The following is a 12,219-nucleotide window of genomic DNA, read 5'->3' as shown; positions in this document are numbered from 1 at the left end:
TAAAATACATTACAAACAGGAGAAGTGGCAGAGTAGAAGGATATGTACTAAGTGCTGTTGATGGGTTATCAAATGCTTAAGGGATACACATCCATGATCAGACACAGCCCCACTACCCTCCCCTCTTGTTTGAGTCAGAGCCCAGGAGTTGAGTAACCTGGGACTACGGCCCTTCTTGGCTACTGCCCAAGGACCAGAATGCTGCTTCCTCTTCCACCAGTCCCTCCCTGTGGAACCCTGATGTTACGGTGAAAGATTCCAACGTGCCCCATGGCTTTTTCTGTGGCACACTGCCAGCCCCCCAGCCCCTGCCTTTCTTCCCTTCCTCCAGGGTGGTCTCTGGCCTAGCTGGGGGCCAGCATGGTGAGGGCAGGGGGAGACCAGCTCGACATCGCTCTGCTTCCTGGATCACTTTTCTTCAAAGGACATGTTTCCCTGCTTCTCAAGAAACTCCAGTGGTTTCCCATCCACCTCCGCATCAAACTAAAACTCCTCACCATTGTCTTTCAAACATTCAATTGCCTTTACCCCCCCATCCCACACATCATCTCACTAGTCTCCTACTATAGCCCAGCCCACACACTTCGCTCTTCTAATGCTAACCTTCTTGCTATACCTCCATCTCGTCAATGTTGCTGCCAAACTCTTGCCCATGTCCTCCCTCTGGCCTGGAAAGCCCTCCCTCCTCAAATCTGACAATTACTCTCCCCTGCTTCAAAACCTTATTGAAGGCACATCTCCTACAAGAGGCCTTCCCAGACTAAGCCCCCACTTTCCTCTTCTCCCACACCCTTCTGGATCACCTTGACTTGCTTCCTTTATTTATCCCCCATCCCAGCCCCACAACACTTATGTACATATCTGTAATTTATTTATTTACATTAATGTCTGCCTCCCTTTCTAGACTGTAAGCTTGTTGGGGGCAGGGAATGTGTCTGTTCATTGTTATACTGTAGTCTCCCAAGCGCTTAGTACATACAGTGCTGTGCACACAGCAAGCGCTCAATAAATATGTTTGAATGAATGAAGGAATGAATCATTGGTCCAGAGTGGCCGGCTGGGTTGAGGGGTGGGGGGCAGGGCACACCCTTCAACTGGGACTTCGGGCCACCGGAGAGGAAATGTGTGCAAAGAAGCTGTCCCCTCAGAACCAGAAATGCTGCTGGCCCAGGAGACGGTCCAGCAGTCAATTAATCACATTTATTGACCAATTACTTTGTGCAAAGCACTGTTCTAAGTGCTTGGGAGAGTACAGTATAACAGATACATTCCCTGTCACTCAACTGTATATATCTTCATCACCCTATTTAGTTTGTTTATTTTGTTTAATGAGATGTACATCACCCTGATTCTATTTATTTGCCATTGTTTTTATGAGATGTTCTTCCCCTTGACTCTATTTATTGCCATTGTTCTTATCTGCCTGTCTCCCCCGATAAGACTGTAAGCCCGTCAAAGAACAGGGACTGTCTCTATCTGTTGCCGATTTGTACATTCCAAGCACTTAGTACAGTGCTCTGCACATAGTAAGCGCTCAATAAATGCTATTGAATGAATGAATGAAGCTTACAGTCTCGAGACAAACGTTAATATAAATAAGATTACAGATATCTACATAAGTGCTGGGAGGAGGGATGAAAGAAAGGGGGCAAGTCAGGACTTCACAGAAGGCAGTGGAAGAAAAGGAAAAGAGGGCTTAGTCAGGGAAGGCCTCTTGGAGGAGTTGTGCCCTCAATAAAGCTTTGAAGGAGGTGGGGGAGAGTCACTGTCTGTCGGATATGAGGAAGGAGGGCATTCCAGGCCAGAGGCAGGACATGGGTGTAAGGTCAGCAGCAAGATAGATGAGATCAAAGTACACTGAGAAGGTTGGCAATAGAGGAGCCAAGTGAGGGCTGGCTTGAAGTAGGAGAATAACAGGGAAAGACAGGCTGGAATCCAGACAGGGCAGGGTGATCCTCACGATTGGCCTCTTATCACACAGGGAGCCACCGCCCCCCAGATGTCCTGCAGCTCTCGAGGAACTTGTACCTTGCCTCATGTCAGCACGGAACCTTGTGGTTGCATACTTGAGCTGCAGCTCCCTCAGCACCATTGCAATCGGCATGTTTGGGCATCATACCCATGTGACCCCCTCAACCTCCTCAACCCCTCAGACAACTACTCTTCCCCCTTTCAAAGCCTTACTGAAAGCACATCTCCTCCAAGAGGCCTTCCCTGACTAAGCCCCACTTTTCCTCATCTCCTGCTCCCTCTGCGTCGCCCTGACTTGATCACTTTGCTCTTCCCCCCTCTCCCAACCCCATGGCACTTATGTATATATCTGCAAATTTTTTCATTTATATTGATGTCTGTTTATTTGTACTGATGTCTGTCTCCCCCCTCTAGACTGTGAGCTCGTTGTGGGCAGGGATTGTCACTCTTTATTGTTGCATTGTACTTTCCCAAGCACTTAGTACAGTGCTCTGCACACAGTAAGTGCTTAATAAATATAATTGAATGAATGAATGAATGAACCCTATCACCTCAATGTCCCCCTGGGCCCTGTCAAGCCTGCAATTTGTAAATTCCTTTTTTTCATGGTATTTGTTAAGCACTTTCTATGTGCTAGGCAATGTACTAAACCCTGGGGTAAATAAGCTAGTCAGGCACGGTACAGTTCATGTCCCACATGGGGCTCATGGTCTTAATTCCCATTTTACAGCTGAGGGAACTGAGACACAGAGAAGTAAAGCAACTTGCCCTAAATCCTAAAGTATACAAGTGGCGACCCTCCCTGTGGGCAGGGAACATGTCTACCAACTCTGTTATAGTGTATTCTCCCAAGCACTTAGTACAGTGTTCTGCATATAGTAAGTGCTCAATAAATACAAATGAATGATTGGAAAAGATGAAAGGGCCAAATGAGGCTTCCTGGGCTGGGTTCTGGGACAGGGTCTCTGTTTTCTATTGTAGTTTTTCAAGTGCTTCGTATCATGCTCCGCACACACAAAGCATTCAGTATGTGGTACTGATTAAAAGGCTCAGGTAAATGTAGACTGTAAAGTCCTTTTTTAAAAAATAATGATATTTATAGTATTAAGAGTTAGGGTAGATGCAAACTAATAGGGTTGGACACAGTCCATGTTCCACATGGGGCTCACAGTCTTAATCCCCATTTTACAGATGAGGTACCTGGGACACAGAGAATTTAAGTGACTTGCCCCAGGTCACTCCCCAGACAAGTGGCAGAGTTGGGTTTAGAACCCAGGTCCTTCTGACTCCTAGGCCTGTGCTGTATTCATTAGGCCACACTGCTTCTCCTTGTGGACAGGGATCATATAAACAAACTTTACTGTATTGTACTTTCCCAAGTGCTCATTACAGTGCTCTGCATACAATAAGCACTAAATAAATCCTATTTTTAATGGTACCTGCTATGTGCTTGTTGTGTGCTAGGCACTGAACTAAGCGCTGGGATGGACACAAGTTAATCAGGCTGGAAACAGTCCCTGTCCCATGTAATGCTCACAGTCTTAATCCCCATTTTACACAGGAGGTAACTGAGGCACCGAGAAGTTAAGTGATTTGCCCAAGGTCACACAGCAGACAAGTATCAGATTAATGGATTGATTGAGCACTGCCCCACTGAAAGAGGATGAGGAGAAGTGTGTTCCTTGGAGGATTCCTTTACAAACCCACTTCAGGCCACTCTGGCCCCAGGTCTGGCTCCTCTAACAAGGCCACTCCAATAGCTAGGATCCTCACTATTTCCTAGCCTGGACCCTAGTGAGTCCCCATAGCTGGGGCATTGTCCCTTTAAGGGAGCAGCTGGGGGCTGGACTGGGTCCTTTAAAGTTGGAAGGCGGGCAACGTCTAAGCTCAGTGTGGAAGTTGCCGAGGCTGCAATGAGCTGCCGAAAGGATAGTGAGAGCTGGGTGGTAGGTGTCCCTGTCTCCCACACGCTGTTCTTTCCTGCTTTACTACTAATGTTTTTACTGGTTATTGTCCCAGCTTCCCTGTCCCCCACAGAAAACCCTCCCCTCTCTTTCTCTGTGTTCTTTCCTGACCAAGCTCAACTCCCTCACCATTCTCACTTTCCTCTCCTTGCAGGATGATGGTCACAGATCTGTAAATGTCCTTTTGCTCCCTTCTTTCCTGGGCCAACTGGCTGCCTGGCTTATGCCTCCCTGGTGCCCTGGGCAGTGTGAGGTTGTGTGGATGGTAGGCCAGGGCTCCTACTCAGAGCTAAAGGGCCACGTAGGTAAGGGAAGGAGGATGTAGAATTTGTCTCTCTATTCTACTGGTGTCTCTCTATTCTACTGGTGTCTCCCATGCAGCCCCTGGAAGAGTCCTTCCTGGAGGATGAGGCCCTGTCGCTGAAAGAGGCAGATGTGAAGGAGGGCAACCTACCTGGTGATGTGGCCTGTAGGGCTGGTAAGAGCAGGCAGGGCCCACAGAGGCTCTGGGGCTGGAAGAGAGGGGTGTGGGCGTGTGGAGAGGGAAGGGGTGATAATTGGGTTGAGCTGGCTAAACACTAGGAGCTAGGGCAGCTGAACCTGATCTCCCATTATGGGGAGGTTGAGGAGTAGCAGGTGATGGGGGTAGAGAGCTGGACCCTGGATCCCTTTTCCCTGGGTGGGGGGCTTCCAAGGTTAGAATCCAGTTGGGGCAAGGTTAGGGGGGTGCTGCCCTGTATGCCAGTCACTATGAGGGGCCCAGCAGGAGGGGAAATGAACCTCCTGGGCCGTGTTTGTCCCTTCTGTCCTCAGACATCTTCAAACTGGGGTAACAGGCATTTTAGGTTAGTATCATGAGAGTGGGATTGGCCCTCTTTCTCCCCAGACCCTCCCCCGTCCCATCCAGAAGGGACACAGGCAACCCGAGGACCAGGACTTAGGTAGGGAGGGAGATAGTCTGCTTTTCTACAGCCTCCACAGCTGGGGCAGACTGGGAAGGGACTGCTGGAGGAGCGCCTGTCAGCTCAGGAGCAAGGATCAGGGTAGACTTCACTCCCTCCAGACCAGCACTTGGGGCAGGGGCTGGAGGAGGCCTGTGGCCCACTGCCCCTGGCAGAGGCTAGCAAGCCAGAGGAGCTGGTTGCACCCTTGGGGGAAGACCCAGAAAAGGAGGAGGAGGAAGAAGAAGAGGAGAATGAGCTGGGGGACCCAGCAGTACTCCAAGTCATCCATGGCATCCAGGTGCTGGAGGTGAGGAGGTCCCACACCCGCTTTGCTGGCCCTCTCCTCTGGGGCCGTGGGCTCTCGGGTCACAGTTCCAGTTTGAGGCAGGGCTGGGTTCAAACCCTGCAGTGGCACTCTGAAAGCCCCAATCTTAATGGATGAATGTGTTACCATTGTTTTGTACTCTCCCAAGTGTTTTAGTACAGTGCCCTGCACACAGTGAGTGCTCAAATATGATTGATTGGAGAGGCAGCTACTGGTTAGACGCTGCTCCAGGCTGCTTCTCCCACATCTGGGTGTCTGGAGTGAGGGGGATTCTGGGCATGGGGGGTGAGGGGAAAGAAAGGCCCAGGAGCTGGGAGCCAGTAGGGTTTCAGGAGGGTCTCTGCCCTTCAGTGCCCTTGCCTTCTAAGCAAGGTGTATCTAGGACTTTTCACCAGCTCTGAGAGGGTGGCAAGGAGGCCGTCCTCTGGTCTGAGGACTACTGAGTGTAGGGCTGAGAGCCAGCGAAGTGACCAGTGAGTGTGTTGCCTCACTAACTCTAGGGAGGAGGGGAGTGAGTGGAGTGGCCCATTAGTGCTGCAGAAGTGACCCCCCCCCCCCTGTATCTCTTCTTTCATTGCCTCCCACCCACAGCGAGGGTGCCTGGGGTCCCCCAGGTTCACAAGCCCCAGCACACGAGGGATGAGTCCCGTCTCCCTGCAGTTCCTGCGGCAGGTGAGAGGTGCTAACCAGAAGTTTCTGGGCTCGAACCCCAGGGGCCTCTGGGAGCCTGGCCTAGGGTAGGGGTGAGGGTGATGGACCGAGAGGGAAGGGTGGAGGGAAGCAGAGAATGGGAGAGTGAGCAGGAGGGTATCCTGGGTTTCCCGACACAACTGCCTCAAAGGAGCGGCCAGCAAAGAGATGCCCAGGGCCGGTCCAGCAGGGGAGGGTGGGGGACCTGGCTGTGGGCTTAGAAGGGAGGAAAAAACTACTCTGGCAGGCCACTTGAATGAGGAGGGGGTGGTGGTGAGGTGGGACAAGAGGCAACCCAGGTCAGAGAGACCCTTGTCCCCAGTCTGGTTTGTCTCTGCCCTAGGCCCTGGACTTCCTGTCTCCAACCCCCTTCCGGCCTGGGCTTCCCAGCCCCGACTCCCCAGCACGACACTTTGGGCCCCAGCTGCCCTGCCTGGACCCGTGTTTCTGTAGCCCCCCAGCATCGTGGCTCCCCAGGCTCAGGTACCAGGGCACAGGATGCTCCATGATGGCTGTGCAGAGCTGCTGCCTCCAGTGAGATGAGCCAGATTTGACCCAAGAAGCTTTTGGGACTGGTGGGGCGGGGGGCATCCCACAGAGTTGGGTCTGACTCTGGGAAGGGATGTTGTCAGGGAAAATGAAAGTTTCACTCCAGTGCAGCTGGCTTCCTTCACAGTTCTCCTAGCCACCTGACCCAGCTGCATCCACAGCACCAACGCATCCTACAGCTGCGTGGCCGAACCCGGAGGTGAGGAGGCGGGAGGGAGCTGGGTCTCGCTGCAAGATGGGCAAACCAATCATCATCCCTCTCATCCCTTCTCTCTCTGTCACCTTCCTGGTGTTCCTGACTGCCTCCTGGCAGTGTGGTCTAGTGGAAAGGATGAACCTGGGAGCAGAGGATCTGGGTTCTAATTCTGGCTTGACCACTTGACTGCTATGGGACCTTGGCCAAGTCACTTCACTTCTCTGGGCTTCAGTGACCTCATCTGTAAAATGGGGATTAAGACCGTGAGCCCTCTGAGGAACAGATACTTTGTCCAACCTGATTATCTTGAATCTACCTATTCCAGTGTTTAGTACAGTGTCTGACACATAGTAAGCACACAAATTCCATAAAGGGCTTTTGGGGAGGAGGAAGAAATGGCTAGATGGGGCTGGGCCCTCTTTGGGTCTTCTCTGGTCTGCAGCCCTCCTCCAAAGAAACAGTGGGGCCACCAGCCAGACCCCTACTCAGAGCTCATGACCCAAAAGGAGAAGGAGTGGGTCATCAAGGTTCAGATGTTGCAGCTGCAGAGTGAGAATCCTCAACTGGATGACTACTACTACCAGGTAAGTCTGCAGGACAGGTGGGAGGACCCAGGCCTTGTCCCCATTACCCCAGTCCATCCATTCAAAAGCTAAACAGACCCAAAAATCTTTTTTTCTCTCTCCCAAAACATCCTGTGTTCAATTCCTCTACTTCCCTTTTCTCCTCTTGCCTCCGAGTCTAGTAAAGTGTCACTAACTCTGAGCTCTCCCTCCAGTGTCCTCTTGTCCTCCCTGGCTCCTCAGATCAGCCTGCTCCATTGTGTGGGAAAGCTGGGATGGTTTTGGATTGGGAGCCCCCTGTAGGGACAGGGACCCTGTTTAATCCCACCTGTGTATTCTCTTAGTCCAGTGCTCTGCTAGTAATAAGTGTTGAAATAATCATTGTGTGGATGTGTTTGGTGGGGGTCATGAAGCCAGCAGGCCCTCAGGGAACTCTGGCCAAGTCAGAGGAATTTATTTGGGTGTTTGGACAGAGAGAGAGTGTTGTCCCTCATGCTCTGCTTCACCCCTCTCCTGGGCTGTGGACACAGACTTTATGCCCCTTTCTTCATGGGCAACTGCTTACTATATTACTGCGGCCTCCCTTGCCGGCTTCCCCAGGAATACTACCGGAAGCTGGAGCAGAAACAGACGGAGGAGGAGCTGCACGGGCGGAGGAGCCGGCTAGAATCACCCAAGCTGGTGACACCCTACATCCAGAAGACCGAAGCCTATGAGTCGGGTAGGGGCCAAACGTCCAGCTGGTGGGGAGGGAAAGTGAGTGGGGAGGGGCTGGACCTGAGTTCCTCTGTCCCGCCTAGTGGTCCGCATCGAGGGATCCCTAGGCCAGGTGACAGTGTCCACGTGCTTCAGCCCCCGTCGGGCCATCGATGCGGTGCCTCACGGCCCACAGGAGCAGGTGGGCACGTCCTGCCCCTGCCCTCCTCCCTCAACCCTGGGGCACTCCCACCCCTCTCTGACCACCGTCTCTGCATGGGATTTGGGTGGGGGCCCCTGCTGACCACAGCATAAACTGGTGGGGGTGGTGGCTGAGCCCAGGCCTGAATCTCTCCCAGATCCCCCTTCCTCTCTTGGTAAGGCATTGGGGGCCCCTGAGGTTGGAGTGACTTGTGGTCCCCGTTTCTCCCTCTTGCCCAGGTTCCCGGGGCTGTGGGAGATCAGAGGCTGAGAACCCTGTACAGGATTGAGAAGGTGAGGCCTGGGTCCGTCCCTTAGCCTGTGGAGCAGCCCCTGCCAGGTTGGGGGTGCGGGAAAAGAAGGCTTTTGGAGAGGAGGACTGTCGTCACCGGATCTACCCTGCTCCAGACATACCTGCAGCTGCTGGAGCTGGAGGAGAGTCAGAGAGCCCTGCTGCCCGCCTCCCATGAGCAGTACCGCCCACAAGTGGAAAAGCTCTATCGAGCCCTGAAGATAGGGGAGCAGGACATGGAGTGAGTGCATTTTGAGGTAGTGGGAATGGGCAGGAGCTGGACAGAGATGGTCTCCCCTTCTCCACCTTGTCCTGTCCCATCCTGCTAGGAGGGAGCCGGGACTAGGGGCTGGATTCTGTGTGCCTGGGAGGTCCCTCCCCTCCCGGGAAACTGCTGTCCCCAGGACTGACCCCCTGCCTCTGTGCAGCGAGGCGGTGGATGAGTTCCTGCAGGTCCTATGCGTGCGGAAGGGGAAGGCCTTAGTGGCACGGCTGTTGCCCCAGCTGCCCCGGGGCCAGGCGCTGCTGCTTCTCCTGGCCATCGCTGGTCACCTGCCCTTCCTGGTGCGCAGGGACACCACTGACCAGGTAGGGTGGGGCGTGTCTGGAGAGAGGGCAGGGAAGAAGGTGGCCCAGCAAGAGAGAGTGTGTGCCTAAGGGTGGTCTGGACTACAAGCTAAACAGGCTTTTGGTGATCCCACTGCCTTCAGGGAGGCGAGTCAATGCCCACGCTAGTGGCTGTGATGGAGGATGCCCTGTCTGGGCTGGGCATCAGTCCAACACTGCTGCTCCTTGGAGGGGGAGGGAGGTGGGTTGTGGGGCAGGATAAGGAGCAGAAGGCTGTCCAGCCCTGGACATGAGCCCCACTGAGGTGGGGTTGAAAGGGTTGGGGGCCAAGAGGCTGGATGGGCCCCTCTGGCTGGGTTCCTGGGCAGTCCTGGTCTCCCCTTCCCCACTGCTCTCCTGGCAGGCCCTGCCCCTGCTGTTTAAGCCCCTGGACTCCTGCATCAGTTGCTTGCCCCTGGATGAGCTCCTGCAGGTGCTTCAAGGGCTGCTGCTGGTGCCACCTGATGCCCTGGAGAGGCCAGTCCCAGTGGCTCTTCAGAACCAGGTACTAGGACTCTGGGTTCCTCTGGCTGGAGCTGCTTCTCGGCATGTCCACATGCACATCCCCCATGCTGCAGGCTCCGGGGTCTTGAGCTACCCCAGAGAGGGAGGCTGGCTGTGATCCTGCACTCTGGCCTCACTCATCTTTCATCCCCTGCTCCCCTTTCCCCTATGCTTCTCTGGCAGTTTGGCATCTCCCTGCTATTCTCCCTCCTGAGCCGTGGGGAGCAGCTAGTCTCTTCGGATTGCAGCCTGGATCGGCCCCCTACGAACCTTGCCAACTGGTAGGGCCGGGTTCGGGTGCTCAAATCTTCTTTTCCCTTCCCTCCACCTCTAGCCACATGCTCTGGTTCACCAGGACAGACTCAAGGTCCCTCGCTGTCCCCCAGTTTCAAGAAAACTGGTTTCAGGGCCCTGGTGGGATGATCACACGGAAGCTGGGCTCCGTCATCCATCTGCTCCCTTAAGCCTGACCAGGGCCCCTGATTTTTGGGGGTGGGAAGAGAAACCAGTGGGCATCCAATCAGGTGACTCCCTCTGTGCTCAGGGCCCTGAACTGGTTCTTCTCTCTGGTCCCAGGATGAATGTGGTGGTCCTGGTGGCCCAGGAGATTTCCCAGATGCCCACGGCCTCCCTGGCAGAGCCGCTGGTTCACCCCAAAAACCTCCTCTCCCTCTTCTGCCACTATGTGGGCAAGCAGATGGAGCCACCGCTGAAGGACTGGATGGAGTGAGTGGGCATCAGAGGGGCGGGGGGGGGGATGGGGATGTGAGCAGGGTTTCAGAGCTTTTTGGCTGGCCTGGAAAGCTTCCTTTCTAACCTAGAATTAGGAAGAACTAAGCTGCCCCGCTTAAAGGGAAGGGGTGTTCCATGAAAGGAGGATGTCCTGGGACGGGATGTTTCCTCAGGCCCCACTGCAGAGAGGCTGTCCCTTCTCTCAAGCTGCAGTGGAGGCTTTGGAGGCCAGAGCCCTGTGGGCCCCCCCCCCCCATGCCCACATAAGGGAGGGCCTGGATGGGTGGCTCCCAGTTGGGAGGGAGAGGGGGTTAGTGGTGTGCAGCAACGGGGCTACTGCACACAGGTGGCTTGCCCCTGGGTATTGTGTATGTGTAAAAAGTCTGGTGTCACCTTGACCCACTTTGGTGCAGTCTCCCTGCACAGGATGCCCTGGTCCAGGCTCGGTTGGGATGTGGGCTTCCAGTGCTGGCAAGCCCCTAGCCCAAGACCAGGCCCGCTGCCCCTCAAGTTTGTATACCTATTCCTCCCCGCCTTGTAGGGACAGCCCGGGCCCGCAAACCAGCCTGAGCCAGGACAAGCGAATAGTCCCTCGGCACGCCAGCCTCTCAGAGCTAAAGCAGAAGCCACCGATGCCACAAGAGTCAACTGAGCCAGACACTGGGCCTGCAGGTCAGAGTCCAGCCGAGGGCCCTGGTGGTTTTTCCTGAGATCCTCCCTCTCGTCCCCTCTAGTGGGGATGTAGGCCGGAGGGATGGAAGGGAGAGTTAATTAAAGGGTTAGTATGATTAACCAGCTATGTCTGAGAGTTTGATTTGGGACAAAATCATGAAGGTCCAGGCCACTATAGCCCTATAACCTTCCAGGGGGTTGGGCAGGGAGACACAAAGCCAAACTGCTTTTGTGCTGAGAAATCTTGTGGCCTAGTGGAAAGCACAGGCCTGGCATTCAGGAACTGGGTTCTAATCTTGCCTCTGCCACTTGCCTCCTCTGTGACTTTGGGCAACTCACTTCTGTGCTTTGACTTTCTGATCTGTAAAAGGACTGTCCCCACTAATTAGACTGAGCCCATTACAGGACAGGGACTGTCTGACCTGATTCTTATCTACCCCAGCACTTAGCATAGTGCTCGGTGGCATCCTTGTACACGATTAACAAATACCAATATTAGTGATGCCCGCCTATACCAGGGCAGGGCTTGAACTAATTGCTGGGTTCTGGTTCTGTGGGCTCCTTGTTCAAGGCTGAAACAGAGGGGAGGGTGGGAGCCTGTAGGGGCTGATAATTCCTGCACTTCTAATATCCTTCTCCCTCTTCATCGATCAGTCAATAGTAACTACCTAGGCAGGGCACGTTGCTAAATCTACAACCACCCACAGCAGAAGCAAGACAGCTGTTCCCTGTCCTCAAGGAGCTCACAGTTTAACACTTCTCTCCTCCAACTGTTTCAGGGATCCTGGAATCTAAGGTCCAAGAGCCGCTGTAGCCTACTTAGTGTCCTTCTGTATTACCTCAGCACGTGGCAACTTGCTATCCCTGCCCCCTATCATTCAGTACAAAACTTTATATTCTATTTTTTATCTGTAACTGATTTGTCAATCTTCCCTACTAGCTTGTAAACTCAACCACTTAGCTTTGTACACAGTAATTTGCAATAAATTCCATTATTATATCTGTATTGCATGTATTAAGTGCCTCCTGTAGGCAGGGGTCTGTACTAAGCTTTGATGAGAATAAAATACAAAGGAGATGGTAGATATATCTTAGTGCTTCACCCATAGTAAGTGCTTAACATGCCATCATTATTATTATCCCTGTCCACAAAGAGCTTACAGTCTAGAGGCAAAAAGAGATGGGATCATGTTGGCTAATTCTTCTATACTCTCCCAAGCACTTAATGCTGTGCTCCCTGAATATTTAGGAATGGCAAATGAAGCTGCAATGGCGCCAGGAGACTTTGGGAATGTGTTAACCTTCCCTCGGCTC

The 12,219-nt window shown here is 53.4% G+C and overlaps 1 protein-coding gene across 2 annotated transcripts; it reads left to right on the top strand.

Annotated features, from left to right (window-relative positions):
* The first annotated feature begins 3,848 nt into the window (after positions 1 to 3,848).
* On the top strand, positions 3,849 to 11,988 carry PATL2 (PAT1 homolog 2). Of its 2 annotated transcripts, XM_029070919.2 has the most exons (17): positions 3,849 to 3,917; positions 4,317 to 4,413; positions 4,999 to 5,186; positions 5,796 to 5,876; positions 6,238 to 6,377; positions 6,571 to 6,642; positions 7,082 to 7,223; positions 7,803 to 7,923; positions 8,003 to 8,100; positions 8,340 to 8,393; positions 8,508 to 8,632; positions 8,820 to 8,979; positions 9,362 to 9,502; positions 9,685 to 9,782; positions 10,078 to 10,227; positions 10,775 to 10,905; positions 11,685 to 11,988. In XM_029070919.2, exons 1-17 carry the CDS (start codon positions 3,885 to 3,887, stop codon positions 11,717 to 11,719), a joined length of 1,866 nt encoding a protein of 621 aa, XP_028926752.1. In that variant the 5' UTR covers positions 3,849 to 3,884; the 3' UTR covers positions 11,720 to 11,988. The 2 variants fall into 2 exon arrangements, with proteins under 2 accessions (XP_028926752.1, XP_028926751.1); XM_029070918.2 differs by lacking the exon at positions 11,685 to 11,988 and having other exon boundaries at positions 10,775 to 11,025.
* Positions 11,989 to 12,219: the final 231 nt, after the last annotated feature.

Source organism: Ornithorhynchus anatinus, chromosome 8 (genome assembly GCF_004115215.2).
Source record: "Ornithorhynchus anatinus isolate Pmale09 chromosome 8, mOrnAna1.pri.v4, whole genome shotgun sequence".
NCBI classification, from domain to species: domain Eukaryota; kingdom Metazoa; phylum Chordata; class Mammalia; order Monotremata; family Ornithorhynchidae; genus Ornithorhynchus; species Ornithorhynchus anatinus.
The sequence above is the reverse complement of the archived record's forward strand: the minus strand, read 5'-3'. Positions and strand labels throughout refer to the sequence as shown.